The sequence below is a fragment of the Delphinus delphis genome, chromosome 13, assembly GCF_949987515.2.
Source record: "Delphinus delphis chromosome 13, mDelDel1.2, whole genome shotgun sequence".
NCBI classification, from domain to species: domain Eukaryota; kingdom Metazoa; phylum Chordata; class Mammalia; order Artiodactyla; family Delphinidae; genus Delphinus; species Delphinus delphis.
Genome location: NC_082695.1, coordinates 13,918,863 through 13,946,397, shown reverse-complemented (window position 1 = coordinate 13,946,397; position 27,535 = coordinate 13,918,863). Strand labels below are relative to the sequence as shown.

The window sequence follows — 27,535 nt, the reverse complement described above, 5'->3', positions numbered from 1 at the left end:
AAGGGAGAGCGAGCCTAAAACGAAAACGTTCGGATTCGTGCGGGCAACACTGACTTAGGGAGCGAGCATTCTTTTTCCATTAAAACTTAAGTATCTGAAATTGCTATTCTATCCAATTCTAATCAGCCCCCCTTCCGTCTCTCGTTTTGCTTCCTAATTTAAAGGAAAAGTAATTTCAGATTGAAACCGCTCCCTTCGCCGCCGCCGCCGCCGCCGCCGCCGCCACCGCCGAGTAAGGGACTTTTGTTTTTAGTTTTGTAACTTGAGTGACATCTCATTTTGGTTCAGTGGGGGCGGTCTTAATTATTTAAAGGCAAAGAGAAGGGGCTAAAGGAAGCCAGGAGAGAAAGAGGCCCACTCTCCACTTTCAGTAAAGTTCCCTAAAGAAAGCACTTAACACGAGGCCCAAAGACATTTCAATAAAAATTTATTGAAATTTCAATGATATTTTAAAGAGAGGGGGCAAAAATACAGAAAACCAAAGAACTCATCAACAATTATAACACAAAATATACCTTCATGAATATTTGTCTTTAAACCAGCTCTCAGCACCTGACTTTTGAACTGTGAATATATATCTCTATAGGCACCAATTCAAAACACCATCAACACTGAAGACAGTAAGTAGTCAATTCCACTTTGTTTTGAAGAAATCAGACTAGCAAATACAAAAAAAAATCATGAAGTCAAACCACAGCCTCCACACTCCCCACCCCACCCGCAAGCAACCTCAGAACCACTCTTAGGGATTTCAGGTGGGGCTGGGAAGCAGCCCCACCGCCCCAAGTTTTGGTAAAACAGGCAATAGCACTTTTCCCCACTTTTGGACATTAAAAAAATTTTTTTTTCTTTGCAGACGACTCTTTTGAAAAGTGTGTCGGTGTCGGTGCAGAAAGTGTGTTTTCTACTTTTAAAAGCGATCCTGTGACCTTGAAATAAAACTGACTATAGGAAAACAAAACCACAAAACCTGACAGCTGCAATCCTATTTACAGAGAGCTATGTACAATGTCAATAAATTAAAGTTTAATTTTTCGAGCATTCATATTCCACCTATTTACAAGAGTTATCAAATAATTACATAAATACTTTGTCTAATAGTCTCGTTTCTTCTTTATTATTTTTTAAAACCTTGTTATTGCATATACAGGAAAGAGAAAGAACTGTCAGAGGGACGACATGAATCCTGCTACAGAGCTTAGATAAAATAAATTCATTTTTGGTGTTTTCCCCACCCCCTTCCCTTTAAATCATCCCCCTTGGGGTTGTCGAGAATCGAGGAAAAGGGTAAGGGGTAATGTCCTTTTCTCTCTAAAAGCAAGCATTCAAAAATAAAACCCACAAATACATTACTGTGGAACATGCAAAAAGAGACCTATAGCTCTTAAAACATCACAAGAATATTAAAAAGACACAGATTTCCTTAATAGAGACTAAACAAGGATGGCAGGGACTTCCCTCCCCAAACAATGCTACCCAGTAATTTATTTAGAACTGATACGCAGGTCACTAGAAAGTTTTTAATCTTCACAAACAGAATCATATTAATGTATCCATTTGTCCCCGGTACTTTTTTTTTTCAATTTTATTTGTTTCCACTTGACACGGTGAAGGAAAAAAATATATATATATAAATCTGCACTGGGGGAGCTTTTCAACCCCTCCCCTCCTGGGGCCTGGCTACCTCGATCTTCCCACAGCTTCCAGACCAGCCTCGAAGGAGGTGCTCCGGCCGCCAAGGCATTGACTCCCACCCCCAAGAGCTCAGTGCAACCGACGTTTCTGAGCCAGATCCCGGATGTATAAACCACGCCAAGAAGAAAGGGCTTGTTTCTAGCGCATTCTCTCCAGGGAGTCCGGCACCCCTTCCCAGACAGGGCTTCACAAAGAAGGGCTGACCTCACTGCACGCCCGTGGTTTATTTGACATCCAACAAAGTGCACTGCAGACTGGACTGGACTGGACTGGAATGAAGAGACTTTTCTGGGGAGGGGTTTACGGGGACGCGCTGCGGGACCTGTCGGGCTTGGCTTCCAAGCCGCTGACCAGTCGCTGTATGTTCTGCAGTTCGCTGGTGGCCGCCTCCTTCTCCGGGCAGAGTTTGGGCGACAAGGACACGGAGCCGGAGGAGAGCGTGGAGGAGCGGCTGTTGAGTTCCGAGCCTGAGTCCACGGCCACCGAGGCCGGGCTGGCGGCCAGGGCGGCGGCCTTGCCATCGAGGGGCCCCGGGGCTGCGGCCATGGACGGCAGGGCGGTGGTGAGCAGGCTGCTGCTGTCCGGCACCGGCACGGGGATGGAGTAAGGGCTGTAGCGCAGCCGCGGGCGCACGGTGTTCAGGTTCAGGAACGGGTGGCGGTGCACGGAACTGGAGGCCGCTGCCGAGGAGGCGGCCGCCGCCGCGGCCATGTACGTGTAGGGATAAGGGAACAGGCTTCCGAAAGGCGACATGGCCAGGCCCTGGGCGAGGAAGAGAAGGCAGGGGCAGAAGAGTCAGGGCCCAGGCTCTGCGCAGTGGGGAGGAGCCAACCTCATCCCCCACCCCTCCCCCACCCGTCCCCACCTTGGGTGAGTCCTTCACCTCTCTCCCTGGGGGGTAGAGAGCAGGACACTCAAACTTATGTGTCTAGGTCTAAATCTGAGCTGTGTCAACCTAGGCCAAAGTATTCCCTCCCTGTGCCTCAGCTTTCTTATATGGCAAAACCAGGGAAAAGTTTAGTAATTCGCATACTTCTGGGGGACTTTGTGGGTATGAAATGAGCTGCTGCCTGCAATACACTTCACACAGGGTGCCTGGCCAATAGGACGGTTGGAAATTCTCCCATCAGAGTCAGTTGTTCCACCTGTTAAATGGGGCTACAGACAGTCTACCCCACAAAAGTAGCTGGGTGAAAACCAGAGGGCATAAAATATTGGACATGAATTTTTTTTCATTCTTGTCGCTCCACCCCTCCGTCCTCCTACCCCAGTCTAGAAGTTTTAAAAAAAAAAAATCTAGGGAAGATCCTTAAGCAAAAGGAAAACGGGGGTGGGCAGGATGGAGGGGGAAAGAGTAAAGGGTGTTTGCTATGAACCAAGAAATCACATAGCCCCAGATACGCTGGTGTTACAGGTGGAGAGACCGAGTTAAGGTAGGCCCCGGGTGCAGGAATTCACTCAGCTAGCAAGTGGCAGAAGCAGAATAAAAATCCGGGGACCCTGGCCCGGGTTAGTTCTCTCTGACCCACTGCCTTGGATACTATTAGTACCTGTCTGCCCAGGCAGGCCCTCGCCCGCCTATCACCTGCCCACCAATGACAGGAGGGTCTCCAGAAAGGGCTAGCACAGGAGATGGGAGGGATGGAGGAAGGGCAGAAGCCAGCCCTTTTCTCAGTCCCCTCCTCCTTCCAGAGGGGGAGGCCAGGCCTGCCTCTTGGCTCAGGGAAGGGAGATGAATGCGCTCAGACAAAACAAAAGGCAAGGGCATGCAGAAAACCCCATAGAACCTTTTCACCGGGGTTCAGAGCACTTTCAGCAGCCTGAGACTTCTCCCCAGCTGCTGGAGCCCCAACACAGCTGTCTGAGCCATACACAGGCCGCTAAGCCTGCCACAGCCCCAGCCTGTCCTTCTCTGACATTTCCCACGTGTGCACAAGCCATTAACCCTTTGGGGAACAGGCTGGCCTGCAAGGGGTGGGGGAGCAGGAAAATAGCTTCATATTGGAGGTTCAAGAATCAACTCTTCCCCAGGGAGTCACTTCCCTTACCAGGTCATGGTCTCTCCCTCCTCTAAGTCTTGGGGGAGGGTTGGCTGTGAAACATTTAAGAGACATTTCAACTCTGAAGCTAAAATCATAGTCTCTGGAAAAGGCCCTGGAATCTGACTGACTGCCTGGGGTATAGTCTCAGGTCCACCACCTACCAGCTGTGTGTCCTCGGATAAGTTACTCAACATCTCTGATCTCTGTCCTTTCATCTAGAAGGTGGAGGTGATCATAGGATCACTTAAGTCAGAATAGATCGAGTACTTAGAAGAGCACCCGGCACAAAGTAAGCGCTGTGTAGAGTTATTATCTGTTATTACCATCTAGTTACTCTGCTAGAAATAGCCCTTAACTTAGAAAAAAATTTTTTTAAGTTTTGGTGGGGAGTGTGAGGTTATGATGAATCAATAAGTCTTACACCTAGTAATAATAATGATGATGATAATAATAATTATTATTATTGAAAGCTTCTAGGCAGGGGGACTGGGTGAGTGTCTGGAATCTAAGGACAGGCAAACGAGAGTCAACGAGGGGCCGGAGAGGCGGTTGATAAATACCTGAGAGGCCAGGACGTGCTGCTGGAGGTGGAAGGGCAGGGTGGCCGCGGACGCCCCCGACAGTCCCTGCGCCGCGGCAGCCGAGGCCATGGCCGTAGAATCCAGGCCCGAGACGCCAGTGGAGGCCCCGGACACGGTGGCCAGCAGGGGCCCCATGCCGGCGGCCATGCTGGAGAAGGCACCCCCCATGGCGAACTGGCCGGGGTGCAGGAAGAGCGGGTGCCCGTTGAAGAACTGCTGGCCGGCCAGGCCGGGGGCGAAGCCGAGGCCGGGCAGGGGGCCCTGGCCCAGGTGCGCGGCGGCCGCGTCCGTCTGCACGGTGAGCGGCGCGAAGGCCTCCTTGCCCGGCAGCGCGCGCGCCTCCTCGGCCTTGGAAGGGGCTGCGCCCTCGCGGCCCGGGCTCCGGCGCTCCTCGGCTCCCAGGCCGCGGGTGCTGGACGAGATGGTGGCCGGGCTGTGGCGCGAGTCGGGCGACGCCTTGTCCAGCCGCCCGCTGTCCCGGGGCCGGCCGCCGGGCTCGGCTACGAAGAGGTGCGCCTTGATCGCCGGGCTGCCCTTGTCCCGGCACGGATCCTCCGACGTGGTGGTGGAGATTTTGGCCGCGTCGCAGGCCTCCGGGCCGTGCTCCTCTTTGCTCTCGGCCTCGGCATCGCTCTCACCCTCGCTGGGACACAGATCTGCCATAGGAGGGAAACAAAAGCCAAGCAGAAGGGCGTTAGCTCTGAAACCCGGGCCAGCAGAATTCCAGGTCCCCACTTTGAATCCCAGCTCAGCCACTTCGCAGCTGTGTAACCCCAGGAAGCCCCTTAACCTCTCTGCGCCTCAGTTTTCTCATCTGCAAAGTGGGAGTGATGATACCGCAAATTTTAGTGGAAGGATGCAACAAGCTAGTAACGAATTTCCAGTATGTAGACAGAGCGGCACCCCTCCGTCCATGGATCCTTCCCCAAATGGGTAGTGAATTTTACTATTTTACACAAGTGAGGACTGAGCTCCTACCAGGTCAGACAAAGCCTTTACTGGCCTTTTCCCCCATTCGATTGCACATTCAGTTTTTAAAAATTAAAACTGACTTACAATAAAACTCACTGCGGGAACACCTTCCAGTTACCCTCTCTTTGTTCCCTGAGTGATTGAGAGCAGCCCCTTCCACAAATTTGTGGATTTCTCTCAGAAGGATTTGTTTGGAGAGAACCCTGACATTTGAATTGGTAGTGGCAGAATTGAACACTCCTCCCCCAACACGCGTGCACACACACACACACACACTCCACTGAGCCTTCTCTGTTTCTCCTGTCTCTGCAGACAGAGATGGGTGATAAGCGGCCCACTCACTGCCTGAAGACAATCACGGATTCTCTTTTGCTCTCACCACACCCTCTGTGGGTGTCCTACCAGAAAAAAAAAAAAGAAAGAAAAAGGGATCCCGTTTTGTGTTTAAAGCTTGAATGGATTGAAGACATAAAGAACTCTCATTTTATTTCACTTAAAAAACAGGTCTCTTCCTATTGAGAGCATGTGTGTCTTTCCAAATAAATAGTTCTTGCTCTTTAAACACAGGAAACCAACTGGGGATTTGAACAGCTCCTCCTCTCCCACCCCTGCCCTCCCCAACCCAGATTCTCAGTGCTTCATCTTCTCTCACAGGTCCATGGTGGCCCTACCGCTGGATTTCTCTTGGTCACCTTCCCTGTTCCAGGTGGCAGAAAATCCCCTGACTCCTCCCACCCCCAGCCTAACACATTTTAACCTAGAGTTTGAAGATAGAGTGAAAAAAAGTCAGCTGCTGCTTGGTTGGAGGGGTGGGGTGGGGGAGTGTGGGAAAAAGAAAGAGAGAGAGAGGGATGCTCCAGGCGCCCACCCAGAGGGAATACAGGAGCTGGGACCACTCCTTCCTCCCTGCCAACTCAGTGTCTGGGCGAAAGGGGTCTGAGCTCTCAGAGGAACTTAGGGAAGGGGGACACACCTGATCACCCTTTGTGAGATCTGGCTCCTGTTTACAAACTTCTAGAAGGATCTGAAGCTTCGGAGGGGTCAGGTTCCCTGGTGGGCGCCCCCAGCCCCCAACTCTTCAGGCTTCCAAGAGCTGGAGAAATCTGAGAAATCAGAGGTGGCCAGACTTACCTTTGAGGTTGGATGTCCCTACGGTGGAGACGGCCGGAGAGGAGGACTGAGCGAAGCAGCTGAAGGAAGCCTGCTCACTGGAGGACTCGTCGGAGGTGCCGTTCTCCTTTTTGTGTCTGTCGTCGAACACCCTCATGGACTGCAGGGTGAGCTGCTTTCTGTGGCAGAAGCCCACACACACCCAGCGTTACACATCAGAACAGGATTTTCCCCTCGGGCGGCCTCACCCTCTCCAAAGAGGCGCACACACCGCCCAGGGGGACGGGAGGGGGAAAGAAGGCTTTGGGTGTATTTATTCAAGACCAGAGGGATTCATTAGGGAAGGGGTATTGGCTGGGGCAGTGAAATCTTGTTTAAAAGTAAAGAGCAACTTTGGGCCTCACTGGTTCCAGTTCTCACACCTCCCCAGGAGTTACCGATTGCTCCTTTGGGAGCTGCAGGTCCAGGTGATGGCAAGATAATGTCTTCATGAGGGGCAGGACCGTACCTGGTGACCCTGAGCCACTAGATATCAGGTTGGGCCATCTCATGATCATGCATTTGTACCTGGATTTCCCTACCCTCAGAGTTCAACGGGAAGGCAGGAGGGGTTTGAGTCTTTGTTCTTGTGAATTAGACATGAATTATGATGTCATCTTATGAAATAAACCATGATATGAAAAAAAAAAAAGTAAAGAGCAAGACGGGAGATTGGAGCCAGCCAGAGACAGCTGAGCAGCCTGCCTCACAGACTGAGGGGAACAGAGGACTCAAAGCAGTGAACACAAAGGGCGGACCAACTCCGCACGGGTTGCTAAGATTGGGAAGAAGTGGTTATTTCATGGTGCACTTTACTGTAATCGGTTCACCAACACATTAATTGAACTTAAAAAAATCTATTTTGATGTGAGAAATTATTTCTTAATGCCCAGTCCCTCCCCCAGGGGATAGGTTAAAAATTGGGGCTGATTTTCTGGATTTTCGAAATTCTTTGAACGCGGGTGGGGGAGGGGAGAGCTTCTTTTATATACCAGCCAGCTGTCTGCTTAATACAGAATGATACATGTCCCCACAGAAGGAGGGGGCCATAGATGTCTCCAGGGGCTTCAGTTCTGTCTGAGGGTATTTGCCAGACAAGACTGCAAAAATTCCAAGGCATTTTGTGAATGGCTCAGTCCTTTCCTGGGACCTGCCCAGGATGAACTTAAACTAATTAGAAATTAATAGGCATCTGCATATAATCTGTATTCCTGATACTTTTCTTGCAGAGACATCTTTCTATGGGGTGGCCTAGGTAACTTCCTTTAAGGTAACATGGAAGAGGCAGAGAAAGTGGTGTACCGACATCGGTAAGCTCTTGGTCGAGGGGCATCAGACTGTTTTCCACCCTTCCCCCGCCCTTCCCCCACCCTTCTCAAGGTAAGTGTCTGCATTCCACTTCTAACAGTTGAGTGTCCGGACCTAGACAAGCGATCTTCTAAATTATCTGAGAAACAACCGTCTCAGCTCACCTTTTTTCTCTCCTGCCATTTCCAGTGTCCCGGAAACCTTTTGCAAAAGGGTTGTTGTCTATTTTTAACTGAGTTATCTAGAGAAGGAGACACAAGCAAGAAAGAGACACTGGCTTCATTTTCTAGAATGTTCTGGGAGTGTTTCCCCCAACTCATTAAACTACTAGAAATCTGACTTCCAACCACCGGAGGAGAAGTCATTTGGATAGGCCAGGTTGAAGAGAAAGAGAGAGGGGAACACAGAAGAAGTTTGGAGGGGGCCAGGAGGAAAACCAAAGCAAACTGTGTCATGGCTGGCATCTCCCATTGGAGGCCAGGGATTCCAGGCTGAAATCCCTGGAAACCAGGGATTCCAGGCTGAAATGATCCTGCCTGGGCAGCCAACAGCCTGGGCTTAGAAATGGAAAGGCTGTCAAGGGGCAACCTGTAGATCTAAAAATTATGCTTTCCTTTAGATTTTTTATACAGTGCAATGATCATAAAATATGTTATGGTAGATTTCCTGCCCCCAAACACACGCACAAACATACACACAGCACATCCTCCAACCTTTTCTGTAAATCTAATAAAATCATTTATGGGGTTTCACTACCCTTGTGCTGGAGTGGACTTGATTTTTTTTGCTGGGTGTCGGGGGAGCGTGTTTCAGGAATTACGATATTGACAATTATAGATTTAGAAGGACCGAATGACCACTGGAAACATTTGTTTTCATTTATATGCCCTGCCACCGCCATTAGGTGGAGAAGGCCCATGGCCGCTTTGATCAAAAATGCTATCTTTTATTATTCCGTTAACAACTTAGATTCACAGCATTCTGGGTCTAGAGGGTGCGTGCATTTTTACACGCTGAGGAAAAATAGTATGGAATCTTTCAAATCCCTTCCCTGCGGTGGGGTCGGGGATGGGGATGATGTATACAGAGTTCGCTAGAGGTGGGAAAAGGGCCCCTTGGACGGATTCTTGTTCTTGGAATAAATCCTGCTTGCACTTCTTGCAGGGAGAGGAGGTCCTGATGTCCTAGTCTCCAGACCAAGGAAGCAGACCTGGAACACCCCCATCAGCGGGCCACAGAGGACCCACCCATAGTGAGAGTGAATTCAAAATGTAGGGCGGCGTCGTCTAGTGAGCTGGCCTGGCACTGAGGTCCAGGGTTCAGAAGTTGAAGGGCAGAGGTCCTCAGGTGCCCCCCACCCCCCTACCCCCCGCCCCCCTTAACTGCCTGCTAACAGCCAAGCTGGCGCCTGGTGAACCCGCAGCAAGACTCACTTTTCTCTGTGTCTCTCTGTGCACACGCCCATGACCTTCGGGCCACCATAGCGTTACATACCAGGTGCTGCCTGCTGTTCCATTTGGGGGTACTCGTAATCCCCGGCCTCAGGCCCAGGGAGAAAAAAACCCTTCAAATGAAGTGGTGACTTTGGTCATCTCATCTCAAAAGCCTCAGAGAACTCAATTAGCATGACCCTGTGATCAGAGTAGGTTTTTCCAAACACAAACACACACACACACACACACCATAAAAAACACAGCAGCGTAAAAGGTAATAAAAACCAGACCAGCTACTCGGGATTTCTGGCTAGGGGAGAAAATCTGGTCTCTGCTGGGACTCTCCTCCCAAGATCCCGAATGGCTTTTGCCTTCAATTTTAGCTGGTTCCTTTCGAACCTGATTTCTCGACCCTTCTTCCCGAAGGGGAAGAGGATGAACCTTGAAACCAACAGAAGAAAGCCCTGGGTCGGGTGGGGCAGGCAACGGTAAGGACGGGTGGTTACAGGAGCTTCTCACTGACAAAGTTAGTGTGGCATTTTTTTCCACTCAGCATTGGATTCCTAGCTGGTCAAGTTTTTTTTTTTTTTTTTTCCTTCTGCCTCTGCAGTGTGCCAGTGCCCCTTCCCCGCAAAACTCCAGTGAAGGTCAAATCACAAAAGAAAAATCAGAGTCCCATCCCAATGCTCTTGTAACTTTCTTATCCTCTCCCCAGAGCAGCTTACAGGGGGGAGGGGAAGTGGGTGTTAATATCACGATTAAAAAGAAAAGCGACTTCGGTTACCTTATCATTCTGGTATGCGGTCACAGCGATGAATTCGGTTTCCGGGAACAAGTACGTCCGAAAAGTACTATAAGGAAGTTTTAAGATGTCATTGGCCCTCACAATGTGGAAGCGAGGCTGGTATTTATGCATGGAGTTCAGTATAGTCTGCAGGGGCCGGAAGAGGAGAGACACACATCACAAGAGGACTTAGTGGGAAGAACAGGACCCTAGGACCCCTGTCAGGCCGACGTCTACCCCACCGAAGGGCACCACGCTTGTACCGAGCCCACCTCCTTGGAGTACCTCTGTGGGAACATTCAGCTCCCCACGTAATCTTCTGGAGAATCCAAATTGCTCCTCAATTTCCAAAGGGTCCTCCCCCACCCTCACCATCTAAGGTTGATTCGTACCTTGAACCCTAGCCTACCTGAGTACCAAAACTATAATTCCCCTGCCACGTTGCTTGATCACTTGGGAAGGCCAAAGTCTTAAAAGATAGAGAAAAACATGCATTTTAATTTACAAAATGATTCAGTCTTTTAAGTGCCCACTAATTGATGAGCCCAATCCACTTAAAGCCCTGAAAGGCTGAACTCTAGAGAGGAATATTTATGTCTTAATCAAATCAAGGGCTTCAAATGCAATTCCTGCCCCCTGAAGATATTTCCGCGCCATTCACGTCTTCCTGGGCCTAATCTTTCTGCTTATTCCTCACTTATCACTCTGTTTATTTTATTGAAATGTTGGGGAGGCGTAGGGGCAGGGGGCAAAAGGTCCTTTGCTTGACTTTTACAAGCAATCTAAGTCTCCTGAAAGTTTCTAGGAACTCCCTCCCTGAATCCATACATATACTCCCAACACACATGCAATTTTTGTACTGGGAAATCTAAGTCTCATTTCCAGTAAACCTGACTTTCACCTAAGCCCAGTTCTTTTTTAGTCCAAGGGAAGAACATCTTTCAAAATCTGTATTCACACCCTCTCACCAACAGAGTCAAGACTTCGAACCTTAAAACTCCCCTAAGCAACAATATGGCTGGTTTCAAAACAGAAGTTTGATATCGTAAAACAAATCCCTTACGAACGTCTACCTTTGACACTGATTTTACGTCTTCACGATTGCTTTTTAACTTCCCTGTCAGGTCAAACAGTTACCGAGACCTGGACTTGCCACAGAACGTGAGCCTCACTTCTTTCAGAATGCCAGGCCTTCCATTATCTGAAGAGAAACACCCTGGAATTCTCTCTCCATCTCTGTTTGCGGATCGAGCAAGTTTGCTATGCTTGGCAACTGAGAGCGAGGGAGAAACTCTTTGATTTTACATGGAAGGTGGAAGCACTGCCTTTGCTAGAGAGAAGAAAGAGAAAATTTTGTCCAAGGGAAGCAGTGAAACTTACAAATCCGTGTTTGTCCGAAATGTTGTTGGTGAGTTTCAGTTTGTGGAAAGTGACAACTTTGGACATCCACTGTTCCCCGGTGGCAGGGCTGTCCGGGTGAATGTACATTCTCTTTGGCATTTCAGGGTCAGCCTTTCCCGCCACCATCCACCGAGAATTGTGAAATTTATACCGACAGTCATCTGCAGCGATAATGTCCATCAACAAAATATATTTGGCTTTTTTATCCAGCCCTGAACACCTTACTTTAAATGGAGGAAACATTCGCCTACGAGGGGAGAGAAGAGAGAGGAAAAAAAGAAAAAAATATCACTCAGTTTCCCGGGTTTGAGCTTCTACCTAAAATATTTAAATCAAATTTAAAACTTTCAATTACATTTGATGAGCTTGTGCCATTCAGAGTAGGGCGACTGGATGCAAAGTTGTTTCCTTCCACAACAGAAGGATTAAATATGCTCAAATGGCTCTATTTTAAATGTCCCAAGATTCAAAACGAATGAATTGTGGCACTGGATTTCTCCACATCATCTAATAATTTCTTTGTACTTTTTGTGGTCTCTTGTATGACTTCATAGATTGCCCTCCTGAGAGGGAAATTCCTGCCTCTGCCTTTTCCTCTGCCTTTTTTTCTGGGTGTCTATTTGTAAACAGTTTGGGTAGGATTTTAGTCAAGTTCAGTCAGTCGAGGTAGAATTTTCCACCACCCATTGATGAGAAAATGTTAAACGTATCAAGAAAAGAAATGTCAAGTTGCACCCCTCCCTGCTGTGGAACAGCAGTCCCGCTGCTGGCGAAATGAAACTGTACTTTGGTGAGTTCTCAAAACGAATTCTGTAGATTGGGGTGGACGCCCAGGCCTGATCACCAGCCTGACTATCGCGCCGCTAACCACATTCTCCCCACTGCTCGGGGCCAGTCCAAAACGGCAAGACTCCACCACCAAATTGCTTTTTACTTTCCAGAGGCGTTGGCATTCTGTACTTTTGACTTAAAAGGGAGCAGAGAGCGGGTCGCCGTGAAACTGCCTGTGTGTCTTCTGGGAGGATTTTATGGCAAACTTTGGCCTCATTTAGCTTGGAAAGACACAGAAAACTAAAGACCTGAAGAGAGGGATTTTCTTTTTATTCCTTCAACTTTATGCCTTGGTAGACTTCGATGCCATTTGAAAAAAAATCAGTGATTTTAAGTGACAGGCACGTATTGGTCAGGCAAGGACCTCTAAACGTTATGTAAAATGTGGTTGATAATATTCACACATGAAACAGCAGTATGGGGCTTCCTACTGGCTCCTTGGGTCTGCAAACATAATCTTAATTAGTCAAAATTGCCTATTGAACTCTCCCTCGATTACAGACACACGAAGCAGTATGGACAAACCCCAAATGCCCTTCGGTTTCTCTCTGACGCTGGCAGGGGCAGGCTCAGGCCCCCTGCAGACCCAGAGGCTAGGCTGGAGGGCAGAAAAGGCAGGGCAGCTCCTTCCAGGCCTCCTGCTACCACACAAACAAAAAGGGCTGTAAGTGTTTCTCTCCGACAGCAAAATGAACCAGACAAAAATACAACATCTACAAAGACACAAGGATGTTCCAGAAAGGTTTGAAACACTCAACTGCCTGCAGTGGGGTGCTTTTCTTTCTTCCTGCAGAGATGTCTGGGCAGCACTGAAAAAATTCTACCTATCCTGTACGGAACCCGGGATGCAGACCCAGGTAGGAAAAACGGCCGGCTGCAGACGCCCAGGTAAGCTGAAATCTCCTACCACAGGGGCAGGGCCCGGGGAGGTCTCTGTACACAGTCCTGGTACACAGTTCCGGGGGAACTGTGTTTGCCTCTAAGCCGGAATAACTGGCAAACCGACCGTTCTGGGAGGCGAGAGAGAAAAGGAGGAAAGAAACCTTCAGTAGTTGGGGGGAGGGGGCCCGCCGCTTGCTTACCTTCCCGACTTGGTAATGACCATCTCCGTGCCCCGCTTGTGGAACTGATCCCAAAGTTCTTTGGCCTCGAGGTGCACCTTGGGGTCATCCTCCACTTCTTCTTCCGGCTCCATGGTCTTCAGAGGCCTCAGATGTGTCTGCGGCCCCAGGGACGAGAAAGGGATGCCGGTCTCGGCCGCCCCCACCAATTGATCCATGATCGGCTTGGCCAGGGCGCCGGGCAGCGAGAGCGCCGCCGCGCCGTTGGGCGGCAGAGTCAGCGCGGGGAAGAAGGGCGGCTGGTGACCCAGCACCGCGCTCATGGCGAAGTCCGGCGCCCGGTGAGGTAGGAACGGATGGTAGGCCATGCTTGTCCCAGGGATGACCGGATCTCTCATGGAGAGGCTCATCCACTCCAGGCGGGGCGCTGGGCTCCAGCCGGGGACGAGTCCGCAGCTGCTGTTCTGTTTTGTTTTTGTTTTTTAACAGCAGCGCATAGTTTGGAGGGGGGGAAAAAAAACGAAAGAACAAAAAAGGGGGGGATCACAACTAAAGCACCTCAAAGTGAGGGGAGGGGGAAGTGTCTTTTCGGGAGGGGAATGCCGCTTTTAAAGAGGGCAAGGCGAGAAATCAGGAGACATAGTCGCTCGGATGACTGTCCTTGTGTCTTGCGTTTTCAAAAAGCCGCTCCTGGAAGTCGGTTGACGAGGCGAGAGGAACGAGCAGGGTCTGGACTCGTGCCGGAGCCCTGCTGCTTGGCTCGAAATAGACACGCCAGCCCTCGGTCCCGGCAGTCCCCCTCCAGCCCCCAGTTCTTTGTTGTAAATGCGAACGGTTCTCCTAGGAGACTTTTTACCTTTTCTTCTCCTTCTTCTTCCCCCGCCCCCCTATCTCTCTGCCTCTCCCTCTGGCTCGCAGGAGGCGTCTGCAGTTGCGCTAGACCGGCTTGAACTGCGAGCGAGAGAGCGGAAAAAGTCTCCCTCCTTTAAAAAAAAAAAACAACAACTCTGATTGAAGCCCTCTTCTGCCAGCGCTATCAAAACTTGAACTGCAAACGGGCTTCCGTTCGCCCTCCTCCTCCTTCCTCCGCTCCGAGCCTGGTGTCTGGGTTTCAATCCGAATCTTGGTGTGCTCTTCTCCCGCGCCTCTCTTCCTTGTCCTAAAACGTGAGCGAATTCGCTTCCTAAATCTGCGTCCAGACGCGCAGGGCAGGGAGGATTTAGGGGGGAGGAGGGGAATGAAAAGAAGGGAGAGAGAGAGAGAGGGAGAGAGAGAGAGAGAGAGAGGAGAGAGAGACAGAGTGGGAGAGGGAGCGCGAGGAGAGGGAGGGAGCGAGAGAAAGCCAGAGAGAGCTCCTCGCCACCCTCCTCCGCCTCTAGAATTCCCCGGGCGTCTGCTCGGCGGTCTAGAAGGTCGGGCTCTGCTGTGGGCTGCGGAGAGCCGGAGGCCTCTTGATTGGCTCTTTGACGCTTTCGGACCAATTGTGTTGCTGCATAGGCGTGGTTTTCACAGGTCGAGTGCTGGGGGATAGAGCCGAGTTATAAAAAGAAGGTGTCGGAAACTGTAACGTCGCAGCGCCGCATCGGTACTACTGCCTGTCCTGTGAATATGTCAACATGATCAGAGGGAGGGCGGGGAGCCACTGGGGAGCGCGCGCACCGAGTCGCCTCTAGGTGGCTTATCGAGAGATCGCTGCAGCCTCAGAGCTCGCTCGCTCTGGCTCAGCCCACGTCTGAAATGCCCCAGTCATCCAGCCCGGGATAGAGGGAGGAGGCCGGGCAAGGAGCACGGGGGAGGGAGGCGGGAGCGAGCGAGCCGGGCCAGGAAGGCGGAGAGCGCGCCCGGCGCCGGGCAGGGGCGCTCGCCTCTCGCGCGCTCGGCTCGCCTCTGGCCGCCGCGGCCGTTTCTCTCTCCCGCTCACCCTCTTAGCCCGGCCCCGGGCGAGCCGAGCGGACGGCCCAGGCTCCCGCGAGCTGTCCTCCGGCCGCCGGGCGCAACAAAAGCCGACCGCCGGGCGCAACAAAAGCCGACCGCCGCGGAGAGGCGAGCGCCGCCGAGTCTCCAGGCTTGCACACCCTCCAGCCCCACGTGGAGCCAAGCTCCTCCCGGCCGCCACTAAAGGGCTCCCGAGCTCGGGTGTCTCTCGGTGCCGGTCTCCCTGCAGCAGGGCTCAAGGGCTCCCGAGCACACGGATGCGGGCAGATCTCAGCCCGCGCTGGTGGGGGCTCGCGCTCCACCGTGCCCCACCCGAAACTATGCGCGGAGACACAAACACTCCTAGCACATCTGTACGCGAATACGCGCCGGCCCACTGGGACCCAGCCACCCGCGAAAACGACGTACACGCAAACACTTAGCCTGCGCGGCTGCCCGGGTCTGCGCTCAACTGACTCCGGGAGGCGGACTCGGGCTTTTCTGAAATACATTTACCAGCCCTTTTAGATCTCGTCTTCCATTTGGAATCGGGCTCCCGGTTTTCCACCTGAATGTGTGTGTGAGTGCAGAGGGGAGAGGGGAGTTCTGAACAAAGTGAGCGCAGCGAGGGACTAGGTTCTGGGCCTGTCCCCATCCAGCCGCCTCCCTCCCTTCGGCGGCCGGCTCGGTGAGGAGCTGGTAGGGGGAGGTGCGCCAGCCCTGTATCTTCTCCAGGCATCGCACTTATCTCTCGGTGCCTCAGTTCTTTCTCCACCCGGGGACTTATCTCGCCAGAAGTCGGGGGGTGAATTTGTAAAACAAATCGTGAAACGCCCCCATCCCAGAGGCGAGGTGACCGGCTCCAATTCAGGTAGGGTGGGGGGCCTCAGCAAGGGTGAAGGGGAGGGAGGTAACCGGATCTTAGCTATCAGACCTGTCGCCGAATTGGTAACTGTTACCGCAGGTCCCTGTCCGGGTCAGAGGATTCCCCAGATCCACATTTCCCATTTCTGGGGGCCAATGAGTTGGGCCGTCCCTGCTTGGATGGAGGGAAATCTTGGGGACAATATTCTTTTACCCTTCGTGAGTTGGGAGCTTCCTCCAGTGGAACGAAGGAACGGTTGATTGCGCGGCCTAGGGGGTTAAGAAACCCCAGGCTTGGGATATGTGTGTGTGTGTGTCGACAGCCAGTACCGTCCTCTCTTACATTTTGCCTCGTGTACCCCCTAAGCCCCCAGCTCCCAGACTCCGAAGCGAGAGCAAGTGGGGGGTGAAAATGCAGTTCCGTTGTGGGCCAACCGCGCCGAGATAGGGGCGGAACTTTTGAGGCGACAAGATTTTCCAGCCTCGCATTTTTGACGCACATGGTTAAGAGCGCTTGGCGCCAGCGCTAAGAATTCCCTGAAGTCACCAGAGAGAATAGAGTGGTTCTGCGAACTCCGTCTGGCTCGCCACCTCGCCCCTTTCTTTCCCTTTCGGTCTTTCTCTGGCGTCCTCTCGGCCTCTCTCTGCAGTGGTGGAGCAAGAGGCGGCGGGGGCCAGGGTGTCGGCTCACAACGCCCCCCTCCCGCGTCCCTGGCGGCCCGATCCCGAAGGGTGCGAGAAGCCAGGCCTTCCCCCTTCTTACACCGACCGCGGAGGTCACCACTGGGTTTCAAGAATCTCTGGAGGCTGAAACCCGCCCCTCCCCCACACTGCTGGCCGCCAGAGCCCGGGGCCTCACCGCTGCGCTTTCAGGAGCGGCCCCAAACCCCCGGTCTGGTTTTGCCTGCACTCGCCGGCCAATCTCTGCCCCGACGCTCCGACTAGAAGGAAAGTAATTCTGCAGCCACGAGATGACTGACCCACCCCCTAGCTCGGTGCCCCAAGCGTCCAGATGCCCAGGAGAGAGACATTTTACTCGGTCCTCCGCATTCTGGCCTCCCTTAGGTTTGGACGTGGGAGGGGAGCTTGCTGATTCCACTTGTAAATTCTCGACTTGCCTTTGGCCTCAACGGCGGAGGTGGACCTAGCCTTGATTTCAGCCTCTCATACGGCCCTCTCCCTCACGTGCCTATTTTTGCCCGTAGCTCTAACTTAACCCTGAGGTCACCCCAGTTGCCACTCCTGACCCCCACTCCCACTCCAGCGCGCAAGGGAGGAGGGGGGAGAGGAAAGTTTGCGGGGTTCTGAATCGAAAATGTCGACATCTTGCTAATGGTCTGCAAACTTCCGCCAATTATGACTGACCTCCCAGACTCGGCCCCAGGAGGCTCGTATTTTGCAGGGAGGCCGCAGTAACTTGGGATCAAAAGCGGGAAGGTGCGAACTCCTCTTTGTCTCTGCGGGGCCGCCGCGCCCCCCTCCCGGTGGGTGATAAACCCACTCTGGCGCCGGCCGTGCGCTGGGTGATTAATTTGCGAACAAACAAAAGCGGCCTGGTGGCCACCGCATTCGGGTTAAACATTGGCTAGCGCGTTCCGAAGACTTGTGCCAGGCCTGGCGGCCGGGAGAACTCGCAGGCCAGCGCGTCCTGGGCCCGGGCTTTTAGGCTCTAGCCGCGGGCTCTACACGGTCTTTTTTTTTTTTTTCTCCACGCAGACCCCCTCGATCTTCTCCCCGCCTCACGTTCAAAAAAAGGCAGACGGGAAACACTGAAGGAGCCTGCCCCTGGGCAGAGCCTGAGAAACGGTGCTTTAAAAGAGCGGGAGAAGGGGGCCAAATTTTGAATCCGAGAGGACGCGCGGAACTTCTGGTGTCCCCCCAGCATTCCTCCATCTTTTGCAAAGAGTATTCACATAATTGTAGGCCTGAATTTTTTTTAATTAACAAAAAAAACCAACACACACCTCTCCAAATCTGTGACGTCTGCAGAGTTTAAAGTGAAGTAGTATGAGTGCGGATTTTAAAGTGGAAGGGCAGGAGGAGCCTCAGAATAAATGGCGTATGTGCACGCGCGCGCGCGCGCAACCATGTCACCTATCCTCAGACCAGGCCAAGGATGCGGCAGAGAATGCTTAGTCTTGCCGAAGAATTCCCTGGGAAGCCTCTGCTGATCCCACTTTTCCCTATGACACAGCCTGCCTCAAACTATAAGGGGGCAAATCGACCCTTTTGTGACCGAATGGTGTTTATCTGAAGTTTACAAAAGGAGGGGGGGGCGGTGGAAGGGGAAAGGATGGTGGGTAGGCGGGGTCGTTTACTTTGGCAAGTTTGCTGTAAATATTCTCTTCAGCATGTGTGAGGTCTGGCGAGGGACTATTACACGCTTATTCCCTCTTAAACTTTCACCCACCGTTTGCCGCGGAGCTTTTCTTCGGTCCGAGGTGTGCCTAAACGGGGAACTCTGTTGACATAAGGACATCCAGGGGTTTCTCCGGAGGTCTCAGGCTTAATTAAGAAGTTTACTACGGGAGTCGGTCAAGACGTAAACTTTTTCTGGGGAGGGGCTTTCTGGGTAGAGACGGTTCCTTGTTTTTGCCCAGTGCCCCTCGCTCAGGGGATACCAGGCTTTTTTTTTTTTTTTTTTAATATTGACAAGCGTTGAAACTGACTAGGTGCCCGCTACAGGACTCCCATCCTCCTTTGCGCTCAATTCCCCTAAGCCGGGACCTGATTTTCTTATCGCGGACCTCAGGGAGGCAGCTCCCTTGGGAGTGCCTAGGTTACTGCTCTTGTTTCCTCTCGCAAATCGCCGCTAGCCCCCTCCTCCCCACATTAGCACTCCTCTGCTACCCCAAACCCTGACTCTCCCACACGCAGCTCTGAAGCCAAAGGAGGACTTCACAGACCTGGGAGGCTTGACCTTCCTCCTGGAGTTTCGCATCTTCCCTCGGCGCGCCCTGCCCGCCCCCCGCCCCCAACTTGCTTTAAGAGCCTAGTTCTTCTCAGGTCTGGAGGCTTCAGAATCAATCTCTTTGGTCAGTTTCCCCATCTTTCTTCCCTCCGGGGGTAGGCACAATCCTCTTGGTTACATCAGACAGGGCACCCATTTCTGTTTCCCTTCCTTTTTTTTTCTTTTGGCTCTCCTGTCTCTCTGTCTTTCAAGATTCTGTGACTGCAGATCTGTGGTCTTTCCTGTGTTTTCTTTTACTTTCTCTTCCCTGCCTGGCATCTATCCTGTTCTTGGCTTCTATATGTCTCCTCAGTCGCTACCTCCCAGCCTTTACTTCTCTTATTCTTTCTGTTTTTGATTTACTCTTTTCTATTCTTTCTTCTTCTCCCTTTCTATTTTCTCTGGCTTTCTTGGTCCTCTCTGAATTCTCTCCTACCTTTCTGGATTTCTGGGTTGCCTCTGTATTTCCTCCCTCTCTCCCTCCCTCCTCTTCTCCAGGAACCATGACAGGCTGGTGATACCTCTTCCCGGGATTCAAGTAAACAACTTCCCCTCACACCCCTGGCTGGGAAGATAATGTGTCCTAAGAGATAGAAGGGCACTGGGCCCATTTGTGTAGGTTGGAAGTATCACTTTCTGCTTTTGGTATCCCCAAAGTCACCCTTTTCCCCAGAGCTGGCTCTCACCCCTGTTCCAATGCTCTGATCTCCCATCCTCTCTCTCTCTTTCTCTCTCTCCCTCCTTTCCAAGGCAGGAGCCCAGGGTGAAGGGCAGCATGTTGGGTTCTAAACCCCAGCTTCTAGCCTCTGTCTCGCCCCAGCAGCACAGGGCTTTCCTGTAAGGCACATTTCCCTGTCCTCTGACAGCCCTCTAAATTATTGATTAGGGCGATTCAGTACAAGAGTCTGAAGTGTGTGTGTGTGTGTGTGTGTGTGTGTGTGAGAGAGAGAGAGAGAGAGAGAGAGAGAGAGAGAGAGAGAGAGAGAGAGAGAAGATTGTCAAAGTTGTCTAGCTTGGGTAAGCAGTATTTTTAGTACAGAGGCTCACTTTGGCGCCAGTTGGTTTATGCTGTTTCTAGAGCATCATTCGTTATACACTTAATCCATGCTTATCATACCTCCCTTTAATGTAAATATGTTTTTGGCAGAGGCAAAATGAAAAGATTTCACCCTCTGCATTATTCTTATTAGCACCCACCTTTCATCAAAGCCGATCACTCTGCAAAATGGCAAATTTGTAAACGGCTAGTGATTTAGAGAAGTTGGAAGGGAAGCAGGGAGGCAAGGATGCAGGAAGTGTGTGTGTGTCTGGGGAGCACGCCTCTTATACATCTGTGAAGGTTTTTTACCCCTCTCTCTCTCTGTCGGGAAAAGGAACTAATTGTGGGTTCCTAATTTCAAACCAATCTACATCTTCAATGCTCTCTTTGTGTGTTTTACCCAATTACTTTAAAGAAAAAAAACCCAAGATAATGCAATGGACATTTCTTAGTCCAGCAGAAATGAATTCACTAGGAAGAGGCCGGGAATTTTTCCTCTCATCTTATCTGACCCAGAATCTGCAAGACACAGAGGCAGAGCTGACTTTGGCCTCAGGCACCAGGCACCGTTCACCACCCAAAATCTTTCTTCCTTCAATGTCCTGTTCCAGATTTTCAGTCGAGACAGGTAAGGGTATAAATGGCCCTTCAGCGATGTGTCCCAAGAATGTGGCCTGGGGGTGTGGTGGAGATCTCTGGGACAGAATACTTTAAAAAGGGTGAAGGGAAATATATTCTCCAGTCCCCAACTGCAGATTGAGGGTGTCAACTGTACAGGAGCCCTTAATTCTGTGACTTCCTGCTTTTGCTTCTATGCATTATTTCTGGTGTTGTTGTTAGGTGCCGGGGCACCGGGGCAGTGGGGTCTTGCCCTGTGAGAGCCGACGGGGCGGAGGGAACAGGGTGATCTGTAAGTGAGAGGCCATGGCAAATCAGATGACCGCTACTGTCAGGGAGGTTGACAGGGCAAAGAAAGATCAGCTCCTCCAAATCTGCTGAACTAACTGTCCCCCGGTAGCCACAGACACGTTTTCTCAATTTGAGCACAATATCCATTACTGTTTCCCCTACTGGGTTTCAATTAAAAAGGGTGAGAGCAGAGAGGGAAGACAGGAGATAAATGAAAGGGACCAGTGAGCACCGAAGTTGTGTGTGTGTGTGTGTGTGTGTGTGTGTGTTTCCTCTCTTCTTTTCATTTCTTTCTTGTAGCCTCGCCACTGCTCCTTGCCAGCCAGACAATCTTCCTGTGTTCCCAAAGTTAATGTTTTCATGTCTCCCAAATCCAGTAGGGCGAAGAGATAGGAAAGGAGGTAACCCTGACAGAGATTCTTTCATATCCACTGAACCCGCAAGAGATATAGCTGTCTCTCGGGGAGCAATGGCTTTGGGGAGGAATTTGTCTTGCCTGTGTGGTCAAGGGGTTTTGGGGATTGGAGGGGTGTGGGCATTTCGTGTTCCAGGCTTTACTGTCATATTGGAAACTGATCAAATTCCTCCTCCCTTGTACAATCTTATAGACAATATACCCTTTTGTGGTTCTAAGACACGGGGTGTTTGGAAGGTGGTTTCACCTGCTCCTCTGGCAGGCTTGGCAGGTAGGGGGCTTACAGACCTGCTTCCAAGGCCAGGATCTGGGTTGCAGATGCAGGATCCTGACTCCAGGCCTAGCCTGTCTGTCACCGAACGGCTGCCAGCTCTCCGGCCAAACACACCTCTCACAATTTGGAATCAGGCACCAGCTCCTTTACTCGCTCTGCGTTCTGTGATCACTGAGCCTCTACCACGGCCACTCAGATAACTGCACAGGGGTCGCTGCACCTCTGTGTGTTAATTACCTGGCAACCTGGGGAGCCTCTTCCTCTGTGTCAGTGAAAGAAATGAGAGGCCTCAACAATGTGATTTCATTTTAAGTCAGAGATGCCTTGCTCCCGACCCAATCGTCCTTGTCTGCAAATAATACATAAATCCTGTTGGAGTCTTGTGGGATATCCAGGGAGTGATTGGTACAAGCCAGCTGAAGGCTTGGGTGAAAGTTTTGGCCTTAGAGATCCCAGAAGCCTTTTAAAAAGTCTCCAGCTTGGGCTTGGAATACAGGAGGGCTCGAGAAGTTTCCTTTCTTTTTAAATTTGTATTTATGTTTTAGAGGAAGAAGAGAGAGGGAGGCAGAGACACACACTGACATAGAAAGAGGGACTGTTTGGAATTGTGAGAGAGCCTCTCCTGAGAGCTGGCGCCCAGGCCTCAGTTCATTTCATCTCCAAGCCAAATATTAAAAATCCTTCTGGTGGGCGGGCGGGAGGACAGAGAGGAGCGGCCTTACAGATCTCGGAACCAACCTGCCCCCTGCGTTCCCTCCTAATGCCCTTTCCTCCTTTCACTTGGGAAAGGAAAACTTCAGGCCCCGGAAGGAGTGGGAGACAGCGACAGCCCTGTACTCCTCCTAAGGTCCTTTTGGCGAAGGTTTCCGCCCGGGGCGGGGGAGCGGGGGGCGGCTTCACCTACCGCTGCCCTCTCCCCCTCCCCCGGTTCCCAGTACGGAAGCTGGACGTGCCTCAGTGCGGCTCCAGGCCTGGCCCAGCGCGGAACCAGAGAAGACGCTCGCGGCCTCGGATTACACCCGCACCCGGGGGTGGAGGGGACCGGTGCTCGGATCGGGGAACCCCCCCACACCGCCCCAACGTCCGCACTGGCCCGCAGGGAAGCAAAGGGGTCTCGGACAGGCTGGCCTGCCCCGGCTCTCAGTCGCGACAAGGTCCCTCCAGGCCCGGGAACCCGCGACCGCGGGCACTGGCTCCCTGCGCGGGTTACCTGCCTTCCGTCTGCGGCTGCCGGGGCGGGGCGAGGCGGGCATCCCGGGTGGGAGCGCGGTCGGCCCTGCCCGCGGAACTCACGTCTTTTCCCTAAAACTGGGATCACGGGGGGGATTGAGTTAGGAGCTCCTGACCTCCCCCGGACGTCCGATGTGTCTTTCTGCAGCCTCGATTCCTAACTCCCGCCCCACTCCGGTGGCAAAGGACTAATGGGGCGGGGGCTGGGCGGGGGAGTGGGGGGGACAGTAAAGACCTTGGGGAGGGGGTACCCGACAGAAAAGAGTCATGTAGCACCCTCTGTCTCTCAAAGTGGTGGAAAAATAATTGCAAGGAATTGCAATTGCCATTCTCCGAGGGAACCAGGCTGAGCCCGGGGAGGTTTTCTGCGTGCAGAGAGAGGGTGGGGTGGAGGAAGCCATCTCCTCTCCCACCGCGGGGGTGTGTTTTTACATGTTTTCTTAGCAGCAAGTTCTACGAACAGGTCAGCCTTACGCTGCCAGCCTGGGGAGTCTGAGGCTATTTCTGGCTTCCAGTGTAGACGCCTCTCTTTCCCCACTCGGCCCCGGTGCAAGTCAAACACTCAGGAGATGGGGGTGAGGGTGCGGGAGGGGGGAGAGCGCCACCTCCCACTTCTGACTTGGAGGGTATATTTGCTTTTGAAATAACTTCTCTTGTCTTCAGACGGTAAAATACGAGTTCCCCACAAGTCTGAGTCTGGTCTTCTGGTACCTCAAGCAGGGTTTGGGTTGGGAGGGGGGGAAGGGGTCTGCTATAATGACCTCTGAGCTGAGTGGGCGTGGGGCGGGGGATTCTGTCTTTGCAGCTCAGCGCTGCTGGGGTACCCGGGCGCATTATTAAACCCAGACGCTCCGTCCAGGAGTTGGGGCCATGCGGAAAAGATTTACAATTAAGCCAATTGGGGCCGAATACAACCGTCCAGAGTTTGCAGGTGTAAATAATGCCTTGCTTTTTTTTTTCCCATTCCAAGCGGCTTCATTTCAATCCCCCCTTCTACCCCACCCACCCATCCACGGCTGGACCCTAATTCTTTTGGGGTGTTGGGGGGAGGACGGTGCAGCAGAGTTAGGATTTTTCTATTAGACAAGTAAATATATGATGTTGCACTCACTTTTATGTCCCTGTATTAATACCATGGATAACCAGGACAGGCTCCTCTATTTCATTCCTCCGTCTAGAACTGAGAATTGCTGGAGTCCATGAAAGCCCTTTTGAGTGTGGGTTATGAATTCTTCTTTTAAGGGAATGGGACAGATTTCTATATAACAGGGATATTGGAGTTGAATCAGTATAAAGTTTTTGAGTTGTAGAGATTGGGTGAGAGAGGGATAAGAAAAAAAAATAAATAAATTCCCTTTAGTTGGGGTATCAGAACATTGCCCCCAGCTGAATCTGGAGAAGAGGTGGGCTTTCAGAGAGTAGAGCCAGATGCTTTTTGAGCTTCAGTTTAGATCTTCCTAATGTTTGGAGAGCTAGCTGAGCGGTTTATGGGCCCAACTTCAAGGCTATACTTCACTGCGTTATTTAAACATAATAGAATATGCATGTGTGTTTCTAAGATGTTCTATGTGGGTACAAGTGTGTATATATGGACTTGCAAGTAGCCCCAAATATGAAATTAAATCTCAGATTTAAAAGTGCATTGTAATCACACCTCACGGGGCTGACTCCCATTTGATCAATATAGACAGAGTGAAATTTGTTTTGCCGCACCGCAGTTACTCCTTTTCTCTCGGAGCAATAAAGTCTGTCTGTTACAAATTAGCAGGGAATTGGAGAATACGCCCCCACCCCACCCCAAGCGTTGTTCGCTGTTTTCAGTCTTGAGCTATAGCCCGCTCAATAATATATGTAAAATGTGTGTACACAGGCACTTTTCCAAAAAATTAGCGATAACATTCCGGGTGTATCAAGAGGGGTGTTTTTCACCCTCTGCGTGTAGCGCTCTGTCCGCATATGAGTTGCCACTCTGGAGACCCAACACCGGGGGGTTGGCACCTACGGGGATCACGGGGGAGGAGGCTTTCCAGCCCAGGTTGCATGCAAGGGCAGGGAATCAAGGCGCCTGACTCCAGCCAGTATCAGGTCATGGGTGTAGAATTAGGAAGGCAGGATTTAACATGTCCGCAACAAAAAGAGGCAAAGCGTCAACCCAGCCTGGGATGAAACCTCCGAGCTGCCACAGGAAAGTTTCTAAGCAGCGGAGCAAACACTGTTTTCCCCACTTTTCTTTCTTTTCCTTTTCCCCCTTCCTTTAAAAACTTCCCTGTCCAGTGCATATGTTGGGCATAAATAAAAGGGGGTGGGAGGGGATTGAACGCTGGGTGAACCCGAATCAGCCTTAAGCAACGCGGGGAGTACTTGGGGAGGGTAGGAGATAGATGTGCCCTAAGTTGGAGGTGGGGGGTGGCTGGAGGAAGGGACCGCTTCCCGCTTGGAAACCTCCGTACCTCGTTTCGGGAGGGACTCGCCAGGAACCTCTGCCCAGGGTGCCCTTGCCGTCTCGCCCGCTGGATGGCGCTGGGGGGAGACGAGGCTGGCGGACAGTTGTCCTCCTGTACCCCGCAAGGCCTGAGCGAATCTCCGCCGACGCGCGGGATTGGGACCTCGGTTTTGAGCGATCACAGTGGCAGTCCCGATGCACCAGGAGACCGGAGCTGTTCCTGGAGTCTGGAGCGGGAGAGGGTCACCCAGAGCCCCGCCAGATCAGGGAGCTGGACCAAGAGAGGCTGGACAAGAACGGGGATGTGGGGAAAGATGGTTCTCGGGGCAAACTAGTGCCTCGTTTCTTAGGTGTCACCTGCACTAGCTCCTGTTTACTGGGAAAGGGGTGTGTGTGTGCGTGCGTGCGTGCGTGTGTGTGTGCGCGCGCGCGCGCGCGCTCGCATTTGGGGGGAGTGGTCTGGAAAGGAGGACAGCCAGATAGGTAATGGAGATGCAGAAAGGGTACACGGTTTGCAGAACCTCACCGTCCAATGTCCCTTTTTGCAAAGGCCAATCTAGTGGTCCCCCGGCCCAGGTATGCTCCGTCTAATCTGAGTGGCTGGCCTTACCAACCAGAATTGCATCTGGAATTGGGAATCTCAGGGCTGGGATGATCTCTGGCTCCTTGGGGACTTGGGGCACTGCACATTGCCAGAGTCCTCATTTGGGAGTGTCTCTCTGAAGGCACTTAAGACCTCAGGCTGGCCCTTGCACAGCCAAAGGAGGAGCTGTGGGCTACAATTTGGGGAAGAATAAATTCACGCCACACTTACTGAGTGCTTTCTGTGTGCCAGGCACTGTGTTAGACATTGCCATCTTGTCCAAAGTTTCTTATAGAGCTAGAAAGGAGAAAAAAATAATCAACCTTAACCAAAGAAGTTAATCGGCTACATGGCCTGGGTAGGAGAGTCTAGTATTAGTTCTCCACCTTGTAAGCTCCTGGAGGGATGGGACTCATCACATCTCCAGCTCTGATCCCACTGCTTGGCACTTAGTAGGTGCTCAGTAAATAATCTTTTGATATAGGAATGAAAGTCAGTGAAGAAAGGGAAAGAAGGCATCAAACTACAGGGGATTCTCTGTGCACATGAAAAAACAAGTGACCACTTCCAAAGAGTACTTTTTAAAAAACGGCATTAAATTTGTTAGCTGCTCCCCCAGACAGATTCTGACACGAGACAGTGCAAAGTTGGTAGTGGGAAGAGAAATTTGGTGTAGTGGATAGAAACATCCACTTGGTCATCCCACAAAATACTGACTGAGAGGCTTATTTGCCCCCGTCCTCTGCTGAACACCGGAGACACGTGGGTGAAGAGATGGGTCCTCACCAGCTTGATGCTTACGGTCCTGAGCTTTGTTCACTGCAGTTTTAAAAAAAAGAGAGAATTCCCATTTTAAAGATGAGGAAAGTCAAGGCCCAGGAAAGGTGGTGTGGGAGAGGGCTTAAGCTCCAGGTCTTAGGGCAGGAAGGCTGAACTAAAGTCAGCCCCCAGCTCTTCTGCGCTCTGGGGAGAGGGAAGGCTGGGTGAATTTTCGCTCCCAGGAAGAGGCTGAGTCTGGGAGCCCTGGAAATCCTGGTGGCGCTACTGACCTGGCCGGGCGTGGTCATCCTGGGCCGGCTTAGGGGGAACAGAAGTTTATACCCACTGAGGTTGCAAAGGCCATCCCCAGATCTGCTCGTCCCAGCTCCGACCTTGCCTTGGGGCTGTGATGAGGGATCTAACCTCTAGACTCTCCGATCCGTTTTTTTTCCTTTCAGCAGGTACACCTAGCCTAGGACTGAGCAGCATGGCTGCTCTCTACAGACCAGAAGTTGTGGGACAGAGAGCTAGGGAGTCTCCTCCAAGGTCGCATTGCTAAAAAGTGACCGCAGAGAAGATTCTACAACCCCCCCCCACCAGGGTTTTATGTTTCTGTGCAGACTCCTCCCCTCAGTACCCCAGTGCCCGGCGCAGTCTGGCACGTGCGGTGTGTTCATCAAATGTTGTTTGATTGAATAAACTTAATTCTTGTTTGGTTTCTATGTTTTAAAAATAGAACAAACTAAAAAATGAATCAGTGATCGAATAAAGGGCAGTGGGGTGAGAAGCTCATTCCCCCGACTCGCTGCGAGGGGGTGGGACAGCCTTGAGTCACCCACGCGCCCTCGCACAGCGGCAAGCCCACTTCCCACCAGCTTTCCAAAGACGGCTGTGATTT

At 51.8% G+C, this 27,535-nt stretch overlaps 1 protein-coding gene across 2 annotated transcripts; it reads right to left on the bottom strand.

The window, feature by feature from the left end:
• Positions 1–410: 410 nt before the first annotated feature.
• On the bottom strand, positions 411–25,614 carry TBX3 (T-box transcription factor 3). 2 transcript variants are annotated; one of them, XM_060028117.1, is made up of 9 exons: positions 25,303–25,614; positions 13,279–14,240; positions 11,345–11,612; positions 10,374–10,433; positions 9,965–10,111; positions 7,912–7,988; positions 6,422–6,579; positions 4,298–4,974; positions 411–2,457 (listed from the first exon to the last, which is right to left on the bottom strand). In XM_060028117.1, the coding sequence occupies exons 2-9, from the start codon at positions 13,665–13,667 to the stop codon at positions 1,996–1,998; spliced, it is 2,238 nt and encodes a 745-aa protein (XP_059884100.1). In that variant the 5' UTR covers positions 13,668–14,240; positions 25,303–25,614; the 3' UTR covers positions 411–1,995. The 2 variants fall into 2 exon arrangements, with proteins under 2 accessions (XP_059884100.1, XP_059884101.1); XM_060028118.1 differs by lacking the exons at positions 10,374–10,433; positions 25,303–25,614 and having other exon boundaries at positions 13,279–14,177.
• Between the last annotated feature and the right edge of the window lie 1,921 nt (positions 25,615–27,535).

Bases quoted from the DNA above. Each gene is read 5' to 3' on its own strand.
- TBX3 (XM_060028117.1), bottom strand. From the start codon at position 13,667: ATGAGCCTCTCCATGAGAGATCCGGTCATCCCTGGGACAAGCATGGCC. The intron at 10,434-11,344 runs GTAAGTTTCACT...CTATCTTTTAAG, and splicing joins TTTCGGACAAACACGGATTT to ACTTTGGCCTTCCCAAGTGA. The intron at 7,989-9,964 runs GTAACCGAAGTC...CTCCTTCTCTAG, and splicing joins CCGCATACCAGAATGATAAG to ATAACTCAGTTAAAAATAGA.